This window comes from Astyanax mexicanus, chromosome 3 (assembly GCF_023375975.1).
Source record: "Astyanax mexicanus isolate ESR-SI-001 chromosome 3, AstMex3_surface, whole genome shotgun sequence".
In the NCBI taxonomy this organism is placed as follows: Eukaryota; Metazoa; Chordata; class Actinopteri; order Characiformes; family Acestrorhamphidae; genus Astyanax; species Astyanax mexicanus.
The window spans coordinates 3,388,172-3,409,924 of record NC_064410.1 but is presented as its reverse complement, the minus strand read 5'-3'; the positions used below and the strand labels follow the sequence as shown (position 1 = coordinate 3,409,924).

The window sequence follows — 21,753 nt, the reverse complement described above, 5'->3', positions numbered from 1 at the left end:
ATGACATACAGGTTTTCTAATAAAGTAAATCCTGATTATAACATTGAAGTAACTGAGATGTTACCTCCAAGTTTGAGCAGGTTATAAAACAAGTAGGCTGATGACACAGCAGGATTTAGAGCTGAGGAACTTTCTGCAGGGATTCGGCCGCTGTAGGTTTTTCACGCTCACTTTTTAAAGGCCTTTTCTCCTCCCAGCTTCAAGCGCTCCTGTGTTTTTGCCAGAGAAAAAAGAAATAGGTCACGTATTCACCTGTGTCCTGTAGCTGCTGCCTAAAGTGTGCAGGCGCTGACTTTCCAGAAAACGCTGACCGCCTCACTTGTGGAGAAACTCTGCTGCTGTAGCCTGGTAACAGCTGATTCAGCCGCGGAAGGTGGGGGCGGGGTGGGGGGGCATTGCCCTTTATGCTGATATGAGGCCAGTTTTGCTGCTCAGAACTTGGTCCGCTTAGCTGATCTTGGATCAGCTCAGTGAAGGACAGCGTTCTCATGCGTGCAACAGGGAAGAGTGGAAGGAAGGTCAGAGGTTAAGCCATGTTGATGGGGTGTATTGATATAAACTTGAGGATGAAAAAAAGGATGAAAAAGATAAAAAGAGATACTTATGAAGGGACCAAGTTGTACAGTATATAATATGTTCCTGTTATAATATGTTTATTATAGATAATGTTTTATTGGTAATGTCATATTGGCCAAAGTATATAAGATCTATCACACTGTCTAAACAATAAAGACAAAAAAAAAACAGCATTAGAGCCAAAGAGTCTAATTAAAAAAGGTTATTTTTCACTAAATTAACTTATTTTTTAATCACACTTTTAGCATGCTTATTTTACTGTTTAGGGATGGTTTGTGAACAAAAAGGTCAATATCAAAAATAAAATAAAAAAGTTAAAAATATTATTAGTAGTATTTAAAAATTTTGAAATTATGCTGAAATTATGTTGATGGAACATGTTGGAATTTAGTTGTGTTTATCAAACAAAACAATGGGATTAATATTAAGTGAAACAACTTTAAAACGTTAAGTTAGTCCAACAAAAAACATTTTGTAGCTTTTACTACACGTTTTTACTAACTGGGGATTATGTGTATCTAATAAAAGATCTATGCAAATTGTTACATACGTTTTTTTTTTTTTTCAAGTAGATCCAGTATATTATTTTTTAGATAATAGATCATCATATATTTCATTTTGTTGGGTTTAATATGGGGTTTAACGCTTTATAAAAAAGCTTGTAAGGCCTGTTCACATCTCCTTGAGTGGCCATCTTTAATAAAATGAGGTTTATGGTTTATTACCCACATCTATAGGGCTAATCCCAAATAAAATTCAATGTATTCAATTTTATGCTTCAATATTATATATATTCGTTTGGAAAACCACATGCACGAGCTCAGAGAAGTCACCGGGACAGGTGTGAGCTGGGACAGGCCCCCCATCCGGCCCAAGCCTAGGGAACAAACTCCCGCTGTGTGATGAGACGTAGTCGATCAGGGGACCAATCAGGATCGAGTGGACCGGGCTGTAAGAGGAGTATCTACCTGTGCAGGTAGACTCTTTTCCCTCTTGGAAAGCACCTGTAAACGGTGGCACTCTCACGAGGACTGCGCACCACCACCAGTTTTTAGACACGTTTTCCCAACGTTTAACACACATTTAAACCGTGTGGAAACAGAATGGAAAGCTGGAGGCCGGTTTTGCTGCTGTTTCTGATCTGCCACGCGCGCGGTACCGGGGCGCGCGACGCCAGGCAGCACGTGTACGGGAAGGTGGTCCACCTGCTGTCCCCTGGAGAAGATGAGCTGAGTGACAGCGCCGTCCGCTCCTTTTTCAGCCTCCTGGAGAAACGTGTGCAGTGGGCCGGTGTGTCGTGTGGAAAGGTACGAGTTTTTTTGCACAGCACGAGCCTGACTTTCCGCGGGGTCGAGGTCCAGCACCACCCCTGCCGCCGCCGGTCCGTGTGCTACACCGCCGAGAGCAAAGCGTGGAGGGGTATATAGACCAGAGCGTCTTCTTTCAGTCCAAAGCTTCTCTTTAGCGCTTTTCAGACGTTTTATAGACGGTTTATATATTTTTTTAAATATAGGAAGGATATTAATTGTCAGTGTTCTGCTGTTAAACTAAAGTAAATAGCTTGTAATAAAAAATAGGCATAAAGCTCGTCGGAAAAAAACATGCTAACTTGGCGTTAAAAACAAACAAACAAAAAAGAATTTGGACAAACAACACAAAATTAGGCAGTTAAATAAAAGTTTTAAAATTTTAAAAAACTATTTTTTTTTTACACGTCGGAAAAACGTGCTAACTTAGCCTTAAAATCTAAAACGAAAAAACAAATAATAATAATAATTTAGACAAACAGCACAAAAATAGGTAGTTAAATAAAACAAAAAAAATCTAAATCTACTACAGAATTATTTTATTCGCTGTTATTCTAGGGACACTAATGTTTTAACTTAACATTAAAATCTAAAAAGATTAAAACTTTTTTTGATAAAGCACAAAAATAAGCAGTTAATAAAAGTCAAAAGAAAATCTAAATCTACTACAGAATTATTTTATTCACTATTATTCTAGTGACATTAATTTTTTACATGTCAGTAAACATGCTAACTTAGCTTTAAAATGGTTAAAAAAGAATTTGTACAAATAACAAAAAAAAAACAGGCAGTTAAATAAAAGTAAAAAAATATATATAACAGAATTATTTTATTAATAGGAATGCTGGAGGTCAATCCAAGAATTGTCTGGGAAGAACCCCAACATGGCTTATTTTTCGATTCTTCCTGATTTATCCTTTATTTTTTTGTGTGTGATTTGTAATATAATGTACTCATTTTGTACAGCTTTTGTTTTCTGCCCTTTTTTATCCTTTTTAACTACATGTAAATAGTCTAAGTGAAAAAAAGCACTGTTACTCTTTTCTTTTGAGCTTTTCCTGCTTTTTTAACCTTAGCATTAAAACCTTCTCACTAACTTTGCCTTAGAAAGGGTCCTTTGAGGAACAATCTGCCATTGTCTTTTAGTAACAATGGCTTATTTAAGAAAGGTAATAATGTGGAATGAGGAGGGCTAGGGGCTAATGCTAGCTCATGTTTTGTAAAAGCTTTTATTTCTTTCTTTTTTATATATATACCTTTGAATATTTTAGAATTATGTAGATTTTATGTTTAAAAAAAAATCCAGTAAATCCAACATATTACTTTTACATAACCATTTTACAACAGAACAAAGAGCCAAAGAGCAACGGCTCACTCTTAAAACCAAGTTAGACTAAAGGTTATTGGGAGCTGTTTCATCAACAACATTTAATTTTTAGAAATAATATTTTAATGACTGGTAACTATAGGGACCTTGCTGCAAAAAATGTTTTAATAAGTTTCATCTATAACTGAAAGGTTTTAAAACCAACTCATGTTGAAACCTAAAACCATTTAGGTCTTTTTTTTATTAAGAATGTACACAAAAGCTACACGTCCACTAAAGAATTCATACCAATTTCTATGTGTGTGTTCTATAGTAACAGACCTCTTGATAGCAATTTGTTTCCACAGCATAATGTAAAGCTCAGATAAAGCTGATAAAGCAGATAATGGCTCCATGAAGCCCAGAGTCTAATTTCATCTAAGATAAGAGATAATCTTCTTTAAAGGTTCCATATGCAACAGAAAAAAAAGAATCATAAATGTCATATTTTCCATTTTTTCCAAATAATTTAGAATTAAAAACAGTTCTTTGATGTTAAGATATTGTTTAATGCCTCTTTGTGCTACTAATACAGTTCCAAACTATCAAATCATGAACTCTACAGACATTTAAAGATGTCCTTTGGTGGTATCTGGCTCTAAGATGATAGCAGTAGACCCTGTAAGTCCATATAGTTGTTGGTTCACTTGGACCATGGTTGTCTTTCCTTGGACTGCATATTGGAAACAACTCAGAAGATCTACCACATTTAAGAGAGGTTGTGTCCCAATCAGTTTGGATCTTATTTTTTACTATGTGTACGCTCCAAGTAAACAAACATGAAGCAAGCAACCTACCTGAGGTGAAACCGTACAAGAACTGACAAAGGAACACAGGGGCAACAAAACAAAAGGGGCTATATATATATATATATACAGAAGTAGACATGAAACAGGAAACACCTGGGTACAGGTAACGAGAGGGTGGAGTTACTAATGAACACAGGTGGGAGCACTGAATACAGGGGTGGAGACAAGGAGAACATAGAGCCATGTGCACGAAAGCACATAAACAGGAAAAGAACGTGACAGGTGGAGATGAAAAAGGCAATTAAAAGGCAACATGTGGTGAGAACATGATCTGATCTCGATCTGACCCCAGCTATCAAATATATTTCTTTTATTTGAGCTAAACTGCTGATGATAAGTCTCTGCTGCTCCATGCTGTTTACGTGCTGCGTTCACTGCTTGTTTGAAACACAAAACACATAGGCTTCTTGCTATATTTTCAGTTCAGTTCTGACCAATCAGAGGAGACAGCATGCTCACAGAGTTTATTGGTGCATTTAGGTTTATGCCTGTGTGAAACCAAATCAAACGAAACAGGGAGGGAGAAACACTTCAAATAAACAAATTTATCAACTGATCCAGACCATGGAAACCAACCACAGGTGTGAAAACGCCTTTCCAGTTTATCCGGCTTCCAATAAAAAAAAAAAATTAAGAACTAAACCCACTTGTTTCCCTGTGACAAAAAATCATGTTCACATGTGTCAGTAGTTTTAATGTAATGGCTGAGGGTTTTTGCAGCATATCTTTCATTTATCAACTTCATAGACTTAAAACTGCAAGTTTTGCATGTTTTTACAGACATTATCCATCCCTGAAGTCCTAAACTTGTCATTTTTTTCATGTGTCTTTGGTTTTAGTCCCTACTGGAGGATAACCTAAACCAGTTGGTCAGCAACTACAGCAGCTCCAGTGGTTTACAGGAGGATGGCTTCTACAGACTGGCTGCTGGTTGCTGTCTTTTCCTCAGCTCTGCCTCAAACACATGCACAGCCATCCGGGAGGGTCGGTGGGCTCAGGAGACTGATCAGTTCATTCAGTCTATGCTAACCCACGATGACCACAGTGACCACTATGAAGAAGGTTTAGAGAAGCTGCTTCACAATATGGAAGAGTATTACGTCCCTGAGTTGCATGATGAGGTGAGTAAATGGTTGGGTTTATGTTTTTTTTATTGTCTTATTTAACGATTATTATTTAACCTGGCTATTAAATAATAGCAGTTTAATTGCAGTTTAAAACTTGTCCTAACAATTAGCAATCATATGCCTTGAACTTTAAAAATAGTCAAATAATAATAATAATAATAATAATCATAGTCAAGGAAACTTCACAAAATTGTATTAAACTCTACAGTGTTGGTGCCCTATTCTACTGTGCATCAATACTAAAATTTAATTTAAACAAATTAAATTTTAAATTTAAAAAACAACAAGCTAAACAAAGATTTTTAGAGACAAACTTATAAAAAAGGTTAAAGGGGCACCAAACCCCTTGATTTTAGCTGACTCTACTCTCAGCTCAAATAAAAAAAGGCAAAAAAATGTGAGGAGTCATTTGGGAGGGGCACTGGGTGATGTATGGGTTTAGAGGCAGGCAGGAGGAGGAGCTGATTGGCTGAGCTGCATATTGTCAGCACAATTAAATTAAAAGAGGGCGCTGCAGAGGCCGAATTTATCACAGTAAAAGCGCTTTTTAAAGATTAGAAAATATCTATCATTTTTTTAGACATTTAAAAAAAACTTAAAAATCCAAAAAAAAAAAAATTCAGGTATTTATGGAAAAATATAAATGTGGTTAAGTTTATACTGGCTCTTTAAGCAACTGTTAAACATGGTGGTGGATTGGTCATTCTTTGTGTTGACTCTTTATGGTTCATTTCACTGGTAGAAAGAAGAGCAAAATTCAGATTTTTGCTATTTATTATTATTTAAACAATATGACACTTTTAAGCCAAACGAATATAGAAGCAAAAAATCAGTTTGCTAAAAGTAAACTTTGTAGTGAAGTATGCTAATGCTAATGCTATCTTAAATTTTAAATTACACTGTAAACATATTAAAATATTATTATATAGAGTGTTTATAGGAGTTTAAATTTAGACTTTTTTTAAGTGTAACCAAAAAAAATGTTTGTTTTCCTACAGCACTGTCTCTCTGTGACGGACATCCTTCAAGAAAGCAATGTGACAAACGAACATGATCACCAACACGCTGACCCTCACACTGACCTGGACGCAGTTCTGGGCACTGTGATCTACCATGTCCTGCTGGGAGACTGTATGAGCGCTCACAGCCTTCCAGAAATGCAGTTCTTCATGAATTATATATTCAACCACTTCGGTCCAGACAACATCACTGTTGGAGGTACGAAAATGATGCAGTACGTTGCACGATGCTGAATGACGGCAAGGCAACCAACCCCTCATTGTCCAGAATGATGCAGCTAATTATACCTGTTCTGTGCTGCGCTTGCACCACTGTGGTGACTTCATTTATCTTTGGTCTCCATCTAGCTTTGAGTACTAGTGCTCAAAACAAAAAGCTCAAAAAATTAGAATATCATTAAAAATCACTTCATTCACTTCAGAATGTGAAACTCATATATTATATAGATGTATTACACACATAGAGATCTATTTTAAGTGTTTATTTCTTTAATTGTTGATGATTATGACTTAAACAGTCAATGAAAGCCCAAAGTCCTGCTGGAAAATGAAATCCACATCTCCATAAAAGTTGTTATCAGCACAGGGAAGCATGAAGTGCTGTAAGATTTTCTTGATAGACTTAATATAACACAGAACTACACAGCATATAGCATTCAGTACTGATTACTGATTTTTAATTTGTTTAAAATATTATATTTCTGTGGAACTGAGCTTTACATTTGATTAAAGTAAAATCAAAACATGTTTTTCTTTCAAGGCTTTTCATGCCACACAATATAGTCCTCCGTATCTCAAAATATCTCTTCTTTTCAAGGACCTTTTGAATGACTTAATTATTTTCTCACTTTGTATCTTAAACCAGTTACTTAATTTCTCTGAATTTTGTTTTAATCTCAAAAAAGCTAATATTCTACTGTTTTGAATTTCCCCTGCTATTGTTTTTTTTTTTTTTTGTAATTGTAGTAATTGTCTTTTCTGTCTAGTTTTTATACTTTATCACCATACAACCACAAACGTTGTGTTGGTCTACTAGTGCACCTCAAAAAATTAGCACTGAAAAGCATTGAAAAGTTACTTTATTTCAGCAATTCGTTTCAAAATGTGAAACTTAGCTTACAGCCATATATAGAATATTATATATGACCAATTGATACTTTTGGCAGTGTGGGCAGTGTGCCAAGTCCTGCTGGAAAATGAAATCCATGTCATGTCTCTCCAAACCATCACTGATCATCAGTCAATTTTACATTGTATTTAAAGGAAATCAAGGGATTAAGAGGAAGAGTCTGGAGGAAGAGTGGAGAGACACACAGTCCAAACTGCTCGAGGTCTAGTGTGAAGTTTCCACCAATCAGTGATGGTTTGGAGAGACATGTGCAACATCTGCTGGTGTTGATCCACTGTGTTCTATTATCAAGTCTAAAGTCAGTGTAGTGTTTTCCCACAAATTCTTACAGCACTTCATGGAGATGCGGATTTCATTTTCCAGCAGGAATTGGTCTTACATACTATTCTACAGTTTCAGAGTTTTACTGATTTTCTGGCATTTCATTGGGTTGTTTTCACGTGTTCCTGTGTTCATATTAATGTTTCAAATGTGTTTGTCTCACTACAGATCTACAGAGTTTGATGAATGCTCTGAACCTGGGTCGCACGGGCGGAAACAGTGATAACGACCACGGCCATGACCACGCCCATGAGGTCCATGATGATGGTGAAGGCCCCAGACACGCTCACGAGGAGCCTCACGTCCTCAGCAGCAGCTGGAACGCGGTAATTACTGAATCACCAGAGCTAAAGCTAACGCTACAACCAGGTCATTTAGTTCAATCAGTGCTGCTTCATAGTTCACACAGTCAGCAACTGCAGGCCCAGCTGAAGACACACTTTAAAATAAAATAGTGAATTTAACCAATTAAAGATTTGTGCAAGAACTGCACACCATATAGCATTTATTTATTATATTTTATTTATGTGGAACTGAGGTTTACATTTGATTAATGCAAAAATCTAATTAATTGTTCCTTTTTTTTTATTTTGTGCCACATAAAATAGTCTCTAAATCTCAAAATATCTATTTTTTTCTTTTTACCAACTTTTGAATTTTCTTACCTTGTATTTTAATTTATATCAGAATTTTATCAGAATCTCAAAATGCTAAAATAATTCCAGTATTTTGACTTTTTACACTCTATGGATCAAAGTAGTGAGATACATCATCAGATCTCAATACCATCGAAAAGTTATTTATTTCAGTAATTCAGTTCAAAATGTTTAACTCATATTTATTACAGTACATAGATGTATTACACACAGAATGTGTTTATCTATTTTAAGCGTTTATTTCTTTTATTGTTGATGATTATGAAGCTTACAGCCATAAAAATCCAAAAATCAGTGTCTCAGAAAATTAGAATACTATATATAAGACTAATTGGTACTTTTGGCAGTGTGAGCAGTGTGCCAAGTCCTGCTGGAAAATGAAATCCGCATCTTCATAAAAGTTGTCAGCAGAGGGAAGCATGAAGTGTCCCCTTGATTTCCAAATTAAATAAAAAAATAAATAAATAACTGATGGTCAGTGATGGTTTGGAGGGACAGCATGTCATCTGCTGGTGTTGGTCTGCGGGATTTCATTTTCCAGCAGGACTGGGCACACTGCCACAAGTACCAATTGGTCCTATATATTTATATACATTCACATATAATATATGAGTTTCATCTTTTGATCTGAATTACTGAAATAAAGTAACTTTTCAATGACATTCAAAAGGGACAAACGAAAGACCTAAACTTACTGATTACCTGCTGTGTTCCAATACTTTTCCTCATACAGTCTATATAGTGTTTTACATGAGGGAAATCTGGTTACAGACCAGATTGTTTACTATTAAAATAGCTTTTTTTTTTTTTTAGCTGCATGCTATTAGCTCTATACACAACCACATGGGAAATTTGCGTGCATGACAGAAAGCTAAATGAAGTGCGTTTGGTTCTCGAAGGCCTTGGAGGCGAAAACATCATTCAGTGGTGACACTTCACAAGCGAGCCAGTCATCTGCTGGAGCAAGAAATTGTGTTCAAGTTTCTGACGCGGGGTGTCGGCGGCTGATACGTGAGGATGGATGCGGCGGTGTGATAGCGAGACTCATCTGAGGACTCAATTTCACCCAATCCCAGTAATCACAGTTTGAGCGTTGCCTTCCGCCCAGTCTATGATGAGGGCTTAAAAATGCGAGTCGGACTAATGTTGTGTTTAAATTTGGAGGGATGCTATTTGCAGTCTGTGTAAACAGCACTCAGTGGTGCAGTCATGATGTTTACTGAGTCTGGCCGTGAGCTCGGCCCGTGTGATTATCATTTTATGGAGCAGCATCGTTTAACATCCTGCCATCCATTTGCAGATAAACCTCTGCCTAATTTACTTTCATCCAGCTTTACGTACACACCCACTAATCACTCAGACTTCTGCTGACAGTAGTCTTGCTGGAGTTCTTGACACATGTCCATGGTATCCAGGGTTTTCATGGCTTAATTTGAGCAGCCTGGTGGCCAATCTTCATTAATTGCAATTGCACATTATTGCACCAGTAAGAGCATTAAGAAAAGTGTGAAGGTTCAATTAGCGCAGGGTAAGAGCACAGTTCTGCTCTTAAAATATTGCAATGCACACTATAACATTACATGTGACATACCAGATTTCAAAAGAGGACAAATTGTTGGTGCACGTCTTGCTGGAGCATCTGTGACCAAGACAGTGAGCAAGCCTTTGTGATGCATCAAGAGCCACGATATCCAGAGTAACGTCAGCATAACACCAAGAAGGACCAACCACATCCAACAGGATTAACTGTGGACGCTGTAAGAGGAAGCTGTCTGAAAGGGATGTTCGGGTGCTAACCCGGATTGTATCCAATAAAAAACATAAAACCACAGCTGATCAAATCGCGGCAGAATTCAATGTGCACCTCAACTCTCCTGTTTCCACCAGAACTGTCCGTCACCACAATCAATTATTGTGCTCTAAAACCAGGAGTTACAGTTTCATTGTCCAGCCCCTGTAGATCAGCATTATGGTTTGGTAGTCGTATTGGTGGAAAAAAGTCCACAGCGTCTCCACAAAGTGTGGTTCTGTGGTCAGAAAACGACCGCTGATGACTCACCTCAGAAGATGAGCAACAATGAGCCTATCAGCGGGAGAATTACTGTCAGGAACTCAAAACAAGACCGTTCTTCAGTAAAACCAATGGTTAAAGGTTACAGGTTTCTGTGGTTAAATTTTGTTGATTTGGTTTTTTGTCTACAGACGTGTTTCAGTGCTCAGGAGCTTTTGATGATCTACCGACTGAACAGTTCAGGACTGAACAGAGATCAGTTCACACAGCTAAGCCCCGCCCTGATCCAGCAGCTCCTCAGTAAAGCCTGTACTGAGACCAGTCCAATAACAAACCCCACTGGTGACAAACTCAGCACCACTGAGCGTAAGTCTCAAATCGATTACTTTTACCAGATTCAACCTGTGTTAAAAAAAAAAAAATCTTGAAACATTCATTTTTTTAATAGATAAAAAGATCCAATGCCATATTGTATTGAGGTTGTGCTGAAATATCCAGGTTAAGTCTACATTCATTTTAGAATTTACCAACTCCACCAGTGTCTGTCTAGAACTCTAAAACCTATTGACCTATAATTTCAAAAACATACCAGATATACCGTATATTTGTCTCAAACTCAATTCTCAATTCTCTATGAAACTCACATTTCATAGATGTCAAACATATCTCTAGAACTTTACAACCTTCAGATATATACCAAATAACATGTTAAATATAGCATATATATGTCCAATATGTCTCTAGAACTCTACCAACTCTACCCCTATAGGCATCTATCAAATAACAATCCAAGAAATACCATATAAATCCAACCAATAGCTCTCTAGAACTGCATCAACTTCAGAAATATAGCAAATTTACAGTAGATTTCCAATGTCACTGTAGACATCTCCCAGCTATAGACATATAGAAAGTAACATACCATATATACCAAAGATGTTCAAAGCCTGTCTAGAAGTCTATACCAAGCATATACCACATAAAATACTAAATACTACTATTTTATAAATACAAACCATATAATATTATTGAAATGTGAAACATATATATATCTATATATATAATATAGATGTATTACACACAGAGTGATCTATTTTAGGCATTTATTTATTGGCTTACAGCCATATGAAATCCCTAACATCAGTGTTTTAGAAGATTAGAATATTATATAAGACTAATTTATTCTTTTGGCAGTGTTGGTGGTGTGCCAAGTCCTGCTGGAAAATGAAATACACAGACAACTTTTATGGACATTTCATTTTCCAGCAGGATTTGGCACACTGCCCACACTGCCAAAAGCACCAATTGGTCTTTTATATAATATTCTAATTTCCTGAGATACTGATTGTTGTTTTTTTTTTTTTATTGGCTGTAAGCAATAATCATAATCATCAACATCTAAAATGTCACCAAATCCTGTAAAATATCAAATATTACATATCAAGTACACTAAAGTCTTTTTGCGATTGTACAAACTCTAGAAATATACCAAATAACATAACAAATGTACCATATTTATCGAATGTCAGTCTACAACTCCATCAATACACCATTCTTTTCATGTTTTTCCCTCCGTTTTCTCCACAGGGTACTTGTACGCCACTTTAGCCAACACAGTGATCTGTCTGATGGCCATGTTTGGGATCGTGATGCTTCTTTGCACTTCCTGCAGCGGCTTCTTCCAGCTCAGCATCCAGTTCTGCATCAGCCTGGCTGTGGGTTCGCTGACCGGTGATGCACTGCTGCATCTCCTGCCCACGGTGAGAGCGCTCGTCCATCTCAGCAACAATACAGACATTAGATATACCTCGTCTTTCCTTTAATGACCACGTATGAACATCACATACGTATATATATATATACCTGTTATTATACAGTCACACAGCTACAGACTGAAGCTCTTCTGTTCTTATTTGTCCACCAACCTCTACACCATTCATCACAGGTCAGTTTCTGACCACAGGAACACTGATGATTACATGTCATTTGGGTTGTGGATCATTTGGGTTCTCCACCCAGCAAAGACACTGAGATGATGGTAGTAGGAGGAGTAGATAGGTATTGTGTGTGGTTGTGTAGCAGTTGTTTGGGTTTTTACACACGTCAGTTCAGTAGCACTAATATCCAGCCCAGGGCGGCTCTGTGGTCTGAGACTGACCACTGATGGAGGTCCAGAGAGAACGACAAACATGAATTTAGCATCACCAGAGGAAGTCCAGGCTGTGTCTGGGTCATTCCACCGAATGGGAGCCATTTGCTTGTTGTAACTCTTCCAAAATGCAATTGAACTTATTTTTTTTTATTTGTATCAACTCTGAATCTAATAACACATATATTTAACTATTGATTTAAGAAAACATGTGCTGGTCAAACTAATTTTTTACAAGATTTCTAAACTGAAGATGGTTACAAAACTCATCTGACATTTAAAAAGCATGTTTAAGCAATTCCACTAATTCCTTAGATTTTATCTTAAGAAAGTCTTTATTTAAAAACAATGGTTGACTGCATGATAAAATAATTGGTTACCACTTTAAAATAAGACTACCTTTATAAAGGGTTAATAAATGGTTTACAATTCGTTTATTAATGGTTACTAATTAGGTTGTAAATGCCTTACAAATCATTAATAATCAGTTATGTTTCTGTGGGTTCACTATTTGGCAAACAACAGGTCTATGTACACTTCTATGTATGTGTGTTATAACTGATTATTAATGATTTTAAAGGCATTTACAACCTAATTAGTAACCATTAATAAACTAAACCATTTATAAACCCTTTATAAAGGTAGTCTTATTTTAAATTGGTACCAATAATTGATATGTATGACAAAAAAAAAATCACTCCTGTTACTGAAATTCATTCCTGTAACTCTTTATGTTTTAAGTAACAGGAATGAAAGCAACAGGAATGAGTTTTTAGCATAGAATTAGCAAAAACATTTAAAAAATAGCTAAATGGCGACTATGCTAATAGCATGAGGACACTGAGCACATTCTAGCGATTTTGTAAAATCACCAAAATTTGTATTTTAAAAACAAACAAATATAAGAACCTGTGAGATATTTTTTTTTTACCTTTAAGGAGCCTGTATTGGTTCCTTATCATCATGTTACACATGGTAAATATCTAGAACCTGTGAGATATTTCATTGTAATTAGGCAAGACTGTCCTGGTACTTACCGTCTTGTTACCCAAAATAATTACTTAGTACTTTGTACGTAGTAGTTTGTACCTCAAAATTACCTGGTTAATACCTAGAACTTAGTCTGTTTATAAGCTTTTTATTTGACCTCTTTATAAAATATGCTGATGCTCCATCCATCTGACACTTGACACTGTCACTTGCCTTGCCATGAGCACAATGGCCAGTCAGTGTTCAACATCCACTCTACTCTCACACTCACGACTTTTACAGGTGTGGGTTGATCAGTTGGTTTTACAGGTTTGTGACTGTACATACACCAAAACTCTCAACTCTCAATTCTCAATTTTGGTTTATGAAGGTCGATCAGATCACTTTGCATTGAAGTAAGAAAGCCGGACATGGGAACATGGTTTTGGTCTTATTTTCTCTTGTTTTCTTCTCCCTGATTAACCGTAATACACTGCGGTTTCCTCCAAATCCTCCCATAATAAGAGCTTAATCTCTTTCTCTCACCACCAACACGCTCCATCCCACTCAGAGGCCTCACTGTTTCTGGGGGTAAAGCAGTGGGGTGGGAGCCTGGCCTGTGGCTTATTACACCGGCCCGATTCGCAGCGGAACGCGTGAGAATCAGTCACGGGCCCACGTGAGACCTCCTACCACATATTTCCCCTGGGCTGGCGCTCATTGCTGTTGCGCCTCCACCATTTCATACGTCCTGACGCTTGTCATAACAACATAACGGGCGCCCTGTCACACAATGTCAACAGCCTGAGTGGGAAGTAACAGGATTAACGGGCGAAAAGGCAGCGGGCTCTAATTGGACCGAAGGCTGAAATTGCTTTTTCGGTGCTTCTGGGGGAATCTGGGGAGAACACAGAGTTTTGGTTGGAGTTAATAGCATCGTCAAGGTTATGATTTGATGGTCTTATTGTGTGTGTGTGTATAAATGTGTGTGTGTGTGTGTGTTTAGTTCCTGGGTCTCCACGTGCACGGCGAGGGACAGAGTGATGGACACGGCCATTCAGAGGAAAACTCCACCTACATCTTCAAGCTTCTGGTGGTTGTGGGAGGAATCTACTACTTTTACCTGATGGAGACCATCTTCTCAATCATCACTCGCAAAAACAGCGACCATCATCATCACCATCATCATCACGGAGTGAGTTACCAACCATTAGATCTTCTAAAGAAAAAGCAGATTAAGGCCTGAAACTTACTTTATAAAAAAAATGCAAAGGCAAAAATGTCTGGATTCTAAAAAGTATGGAAGTATGGAATATTATGCAAGACAGTTTAAACCCAATGAACATTGTTGTTTTATTCTATAAACTACTGACAACATTCCTCCCAAATTCCAAATATAAATATTGTAGTTTAGAGCATTTATTGCAGAAAATGATGAGAAATGGCTGAAATAACAACAAAAAAAGATGCAGAGCTTTCAGACCTCAAATAATGCAAAGAAAAAAACAAGTTCATATTCATAAAATAGCTGTAAGAGTTCAGAAATCAATATTTGGTGGAATAATCCTGTTTGTTTTTTAGTCATAGTGTAGTTTAAATGCATCTTGGCATCATGTTCTCCTCCACCAGTCTTACACACTGCTTTTGGATAACTTTATGCTGCTTTACTCCTGGTACAAAAATTCAAGCAGTTCAGTTTGGTGGTTTGATGGCTTGTGATCATCCATCTTCCTCTTGATTATATTCCAGAGGTTTTTAATTTGGTAAAAATCAAAGAAACTCATCATTTCTAGATGAAGAGTGATCTCTTGTTTTTTTTTTCCAGAGCTGTATGTTATCAACTTAATCATTAGTTTAATCATTATAGTTTTATAGCTCATCAACTTATTCAAAGTTCAGGTTACAGCTTTGTTATGAGGTTCAATAAAAATGATAAATGATAATCTAAAAATAGTAATTCCTGCTTTTAGGAGGAAGGAGATCCGCATCACTGTGACCACGGCAAAGTTCTGCAGATGTACCAGAGAGAGAAGAAGAACAAGCTGTCTACATCACAGGCTGAGCTGGTAAGACCTTCTCTCCTCACCATTTCATTGTGGAGAAATATGAGATCCAGCGCTTTAACTGAGAGTCACTGACGTCAAACTGGAATCTGTGGAATCTGGAGGGAGGGGGATCTGAGAGCACAAAGAAAGTACACACATAATCTGCACCCCCAAAAAATGTAGACGTATAAAACATACATATTTCAGTAAAAACATTCCCATGTACTTGAATAGGAAGATAATTATAAATACAGAATTAAAGTTACTCTGCAGCATAGGGGTGGGCATTACTATATCGTATACAATATATCGTGACACAGAAATATCATGATATTAAAAACCCATATTGTGATAATAGGGCTGTTCTGTCTTAAAAGTAGTCTATTATTTACTGTGAAGCTTTAGGTGTATTTATTGTATAATATAAGTTTTAGTTTGCAGTTTATATGCATGCACTAAATATTCTGCAATATTTTTTGCTGCATTATATTATTTTATGCTGTATTATTTATTTTGCCACATTATGATTATTCAGTTATGAATATACTTTATTCCTGAAATGAATTAATTATTTTAGTTTTCCTATATCGCCAAGTATATCGTTATCGCAAAAATACCCTGAAATATCGTGATATTATTTTAGAGCCATATCGCCCAGCCCTACTCTGCAGAGCATTTTAATTTACAGATTAACCAGTATATATATATATTTTACGCACTATAAGGCACACTTAAAATCCTTTAATTTCCCCCAAAATTGACAGTTTGTCTTATAATCCGGTGCTCCTTATGTATAAATTCTAGCGGTCAGGTATTAAGGAGCAGTAAAGCCACTCCACTGAAGTGAAGAGTGATACAGGAGTTTCAGTAAAGTGACAAACCACTAGATAATGTCGCCCTTGCTTACCGAAACACTCAGGGTTCCTCAGTGTAGCACTAGCGCTAGTGGTTAGCTGCTAATGCTAATGCTGCTGCACCCAGCCTTAGTGAAAATCTGGAAATCTAAGCTTACTTTAAACAAACGGAACCGCTTTTCTCACTTAAATAAACAGTTTTCAGGAGAGAAACCTGTGTAGATTAACATCCAGCACTTCACTTTAAGGAAAACATGGAGACACCCCTGTTCCTTACTAGTTTTGCATAATGCATCTTATAATTACATGTTTATTGATAGTGCGCCTTACAGCCCTGGAAAAAAATGAGACCACTTAAAAATGATCTGTATCTTTGATTTTACCAAATTGAAAACCTCTGGAATATAATCAAGAGGAAGATGGATGATCACAAACTGAACTGCTTGAATTTGTGCACCATGAGTAAAGGCATAAAGTTATCCAAAAGCAGTGTGTAAGACTGGTGGAGGAGAACATGATGCCAAGATGCATGAAAACATGAAAGTGTGATTGAAAACCAGGGTTATTCCACTAAATATTTTGAACTTTATGAATATGAACTTATATTAATGAACAATATTTTAATTTGGAATTTGGGAGAAATGTTGTCTGTAGTTTATAGAATAAAACAACAATGGTGATTTTACTCAAACATAAACCTATAAATAGCCAAATCAGAGAACTCCATTACTGTAGTCCTCAGTAAGTCTGCTGTTGTTTGGGTTTCTGGTGCAGTGAGTCAGAGCGTGAGCTCTGCTGCAGTAATTACACCGCTCTGGGTTGAGATCTGGTCCTGTAGTCGTGTTCCTGCTGAGTGAATAACAGGCTTGTGTTCCTTTTTTCTTCTGCTTGCAGGTCGATGGGGAAAACAATATTAAATCCATCCCAGAACCGGCCCCTCGCACAAGAGGTGAGCACTATAACCGTGAGGGCCGAGTCACTATGACTCACGCTGTAAAGCTCGAGCAAACGACCATTCACAGTTAATTATATCTACATAATCATCCTGCTCTGCTCTGCTCTGCTTACACCAGGGTAGAGAGTGGGAAAGGTTTTGGGCGTAGCTGTGTTTTGGTAACACAAGGTTGGGGGATGTTCTATAGAGCGATCAACAGTGTCCAAATGATTGTGGACACTACAGGTGTGCCATATTATTATTATCGTACACGACAAAATTTTTTTACTCTTATTATTTCATGACAATAGTGGTATATATATTGTGGTATAATAGTTGTATATAAAAAAAACAGAATAATGATTGAATAAAAAATCTAAATGCATACAAACCATCATTCAATTATACAGCATTATATTTTATTTCTATTTTATTCAAACTACTGTCAAATATTGTACGGTCAAATTTTGCATCGTAAATGCTTGCATCATCAATCTACTTAATACAATGATCATCCAACATTAAAATCACTGCACTTTCAGCTCTAAAACACCCTAAATTATCATTTTCTAAATCTTCTATTTTTTTATAGTCCCAACTAGGGGTAGGAGATATGTCACACAAGAGCGCTGCGCTGTTAAAATACAAACACGCCAAAGTCAGAGCTCACCTGGCTCTTAAAGGGAATGACAACTGGCACACTGATTGGTTTATTTCACGTTACGCCCAAAATTAACCACACCCATGATTAACCCGTTCAATCCCTGCATCCATTACAATGGACATCATGTATGTTCTTTATTTTTTGTTCTGTTGCCCAGAACAGCCAATGAACAATTTTATAAACCAAGGAAACAGTAATTTGGCCCCGCCCACTGCATGGAAAAAACAGTAGGTTAGAACTACTAGAGCCTCTGAGACAAAGTAACGGTTAACTTTTAGTAGTTTAATGTGATTTAAAACACATTTAAACATGTTTTTCCTATATAGGGATGGTTTATACTTATTCATGTCTGAAAGGGTTCATGCATTTTGTGCATTTCGAGCTGCGCAAGGCCTATTTTTGCATTCTTATGACACCAAAGACACAGTGACAGGCCCTAACATCAAACAGCGTGATATACAATTGACCGGTGCACTAAATATCTCTAAAATAGGGCCCTTTAAATCCAAAATATTCACATAAACGACCATACGTCTGCTTCTACCATTTCTGAAGGGAAAACACAGTCATTTAGCAACATTAGCCTGTAAGCTAACCTAAGAGCCTCAAAAACACCTGATGCATTAACTTCATCGAAGCTTCATAACTGAGACAGTTCTCTGAGTTAGGATGTTCTGGTGATGATAGTAAATAATCTAAGCATGTCTTTTATTTCTCTCCTCAGAACAGAAACTGCTACCGTACATGATCACCATCAGCGACGGCATCCACAACTTCGCTGATGGTCTGGCCATAGGGGCGGCGTTCTCTCTGTCCTGGCGCTCGGGATTGGCCACGTCTCTGGCTGTGCTTTGTCATGAACTTCCACATGAGCTGGGTAAATATAAACATCTCCATGATCACATGACCATTAACTTCCTGTCAACGTGTTTTTCAGGAATGGTTCAGTCCAAATAAAAAAAGTTTTATTTGTCATTTAGCTTGGACAAAGTTAGCGCTTTTACAAGCTTATTTACTGTATAACGCTTTTATTGCCTTAGAATAAAACATTTATTATGAAATATATTAAATTCTGCTTTGATTGGCTGGTTTTAGATCCCTGATATCCCGGCTCACAGTGGTCCAACTGAACATTAAAAACATATTAAAAATGTGATTTGATTAAAATATAGATTTAACATCACGTTCATTTTGAAGAGTGTATATAAACTGGAATAAACCAAAAAAAAAAAGATTTCTAATTACTGTTAAAAGTGTTTTATCTACACTAAACTCACTTGTTAAGTATATAAGTATATAATTTTATGACATAGAAGTTTATATTCACAGTTAACTAGCAAGTTTCACTGATGAAATCCTAGGACACATTTAGTAAAAGTATAGTTTAATCATGAAAAGCACAGTTTTATAAAATAATACTAAGCATATGTTTACATTTATTAAGTATTACCAGTACAAATGTAGCACAGCCAAATAAAATATACTTTTTCAAAGTATATTAAAATACAGATTAAGCTGGTAAAAAAGTATGTATAAGTAGAAGAAGTAAAAAATAAAAAATAAGAGAGCACTTAAAAATGATGAGTTTCTTTGATTTTACCAAATTAAAAACCTCTGGAATATTATCAAGAGGAAGATGGATGATCACAAGCTATCAAACCAAACTGAACTGCTTGTTGAATTTTTGCACCAGGAGTAAAGCAGCATAAAGTTATCCAAAAGCAGTGTGTAAGACTGGTGGTGGAGGAGAACATGATGCCAAGAAGCATCATGCAAGATGCAAGATACATTAGGAATATGAACTTGTTTTCTTTGCATTATTTGCATTTTATTTTGCATCATTTTCTGCAAATAAGTGCTCTAAATTACAGTGTTTCTATTTGGAATTTGGATGAAATGTTGTCCGTTTATAGTTAATAGAATAAAACAACAATGTTCATTTTACTCAAACATAAACCTATAAATGACAAAATCAGAGAAACTGATTCAGAAACTGAAGTGGTCTCTTAATTTGTTCCAGAGCTGCAGTTAAAGCGTATTTTTATTATATTTAAATGCCCAACTTTATCACAAGGGTAGCTAAAGACAATGTAGTAAGCTTTTAGCCTAGCATTGATGCTCACTGCTCACTTCATCTGCTTCCTCACAGCAAACTGCTCTTTCTAGACCACCTGTATGAAGTTTTCCATTGGCTAAAATTAGCTTTTTGCACTTCTTAGCCTATAGCTTTAATATTCTTCTATAAGATAGCTTATAGAAGTTAGCTTTTAGCCTTTCTTACGAGTTGTTTTCTGGTGTTGTCTGCAGGTGATTTTGCTGTGCTGCTGCACTGTGGCGTGTCGGTAAAGAAGGCTCTGCTGCTGAACGTCGGGAGCGCTCTCACCTCCTTCATTGGTCTGTACATCGCACTCTCAGTCTCCACAGACTCTACGGCTAAAGAGTGGATAGCAGCCGTGACCACTGGCCTGTTCCTCTACGTAGGACTCGCTGATATGGTACGTTGGACCTTCTAACTTTAAAAATAATGAGCCCTGTTTTAGCGATCTATAGGTGTGCACTGTATGGCTTGATTTAGAGCGTGTCGGTGTGTCTTTGCTATCGTAACGACAGGAAAAGTACACCTTGCACAGTGAGCACTGCAACAAACCTTGTGCAAGATGTAAAATAGGGCTCAATCTTCCACATTCCAAGAATGGTCCTGAACTTAGACTTATTATATAAAGCTTTGTAAAAAAAAAACAGACCACTTAAAATTACTGAGTTTCTTTGATTTTATCAAATTGAAAACCTCTGGAATATAATCAAGAGGAAGATGGATGATCACAAGCCACCAAACCACCAAACTGAACTGCTTTTTTATGTTTTGCACCAGGAGTAAAGCAGCATAAAGTTATCCAAAAGCAGTGTGTAAGACTGGTGGAGGAGAACATGATGCCAAGATGCATGAAAACTGTGATTAAAAACCAGGATTATTCCACCAAATATTGATTTCTGAACTCAAAACTAAAACTTTATGAATATGAACTTGTTTTCTTTGCATTGTTTAAGGGCTGAAAGCTCTGCATCTTTTTTTTTATTATTTTAGCCATTTCGCATTTTCTGCAAATAAATGCTCTAAATTATATTATTTTTACTAGGAATTTGGGAGAAATGTTGTCTGTAGTTTATAGAATAAAACAACAATGTTCATTTTACTCAAACATATGGTGCTTCATATCAATGACACTGTGTTTTTTTTTTTTACATTTTTAAGGTTAAAAATGTTAAGGCTTCACAAAAAATAATTTAGTAGTCAGGTACTCACTGACATTATTTCTTTCTCTCTCTCTCATCTCGTCTGTAGCTTCCCTCCATGATCCACGCGGAACACAAGAGGCCCTGGCTGATGTTTGCACTGCAGAACCTGGGACTGTGGACCGGCTGGGGCATTCTGCTGCTGCTGTCCTTCTTCGAGGATAAGATCGGCGTCTAGAGATGCTTTTTAGAGGTTTTGAGGGTTTGCATCAAGTAGGTCTTGCATCTGTATTTCACAGGTTACAAGGAGCAAAAAAACAGATAAATGCATGCAAAGCAATACGAGCTGCTAATCGGAGAACCATTGGGTTTAGATATGAGTTGCATGAAGTTTGTGTTGCTGAAAAAGAGCTTAGGAAGAAAGCCTGACACTAACTGCAGAGAATTTATGGAGCACTAACCAAGAAGTAAATACAGTGAAAGAAGAGACTTGTTTTATGTAAAAACTGTGTTCTGTGTTTTTATATATATATATATATATATATATATATATATATATATATATATATATATATATATATAT

General features: G+C 36.7%; 1 protein-coding gene across 1 annotated transcript; it reads left to right on the top strand.

The window, feature by feature from the left end:
* The first annotated feature begins 1,487 nt into the window (after positions 1 to 1,487).
* slc39a4 (solute carrier family 39 member 4) lies at positions 1,488 to 21,714 on the top strand. Its single transcript, XM_022668084.2, has 12 exons — positions 1,488 to 1,883; positions 4,898 to 5,179; positions 6,184 to 6,403; positions 7,823 to 7,980; positions 10,513 to 10,687; positions 11,909 to 12,081; positions 14,446 to 14,634; positions 15,410 to 15,505; positions 17,233 to 17,287; positions 18,661 to 18,813; positions 20,244 to 20,431; positions 21,280 to 21,714. The coding sequence occupies exons 1-12, from the start codon at positions 1,680 to 1,682 to the stop codon at positions 21,406 to 21,408; spliced, it is 2,022 nt and encodes a 673-aa protein (XP_022523805.2). The 5' UTR covers positions 1,488 to 1,679; the 3' UTR covers positions 21,409 to 21,714.
* The last annotated feature ends 39 nt before the right edge of the window (positions 21,715 to 21,753 follow it).

Bases quoted from the DNA above. Each gene is read 5' to 3' on its own strand.
- slc39a4 (XM_022668084.2), top strand. From the start codon at position 1,680: ATGGAAAGCTGGAGGCCGGTTTTGCTGCTGTTTCTGATCTGCCACGCG. The intron at 6,404-7,822 runs GTACGAAAATGA...GTCTCACTACAG, and splicing joins AGACAACATCACTGTTGGAG to ATCTACAGAGTTTGATGAAT. The intron at 10,688-11,908 runs GTAAGTCTCAAA...TTTTCTCCACAG, and splicing joins CAAACTCAGCACCACTGAGC to GGTACTTGTACGCCACTTTA.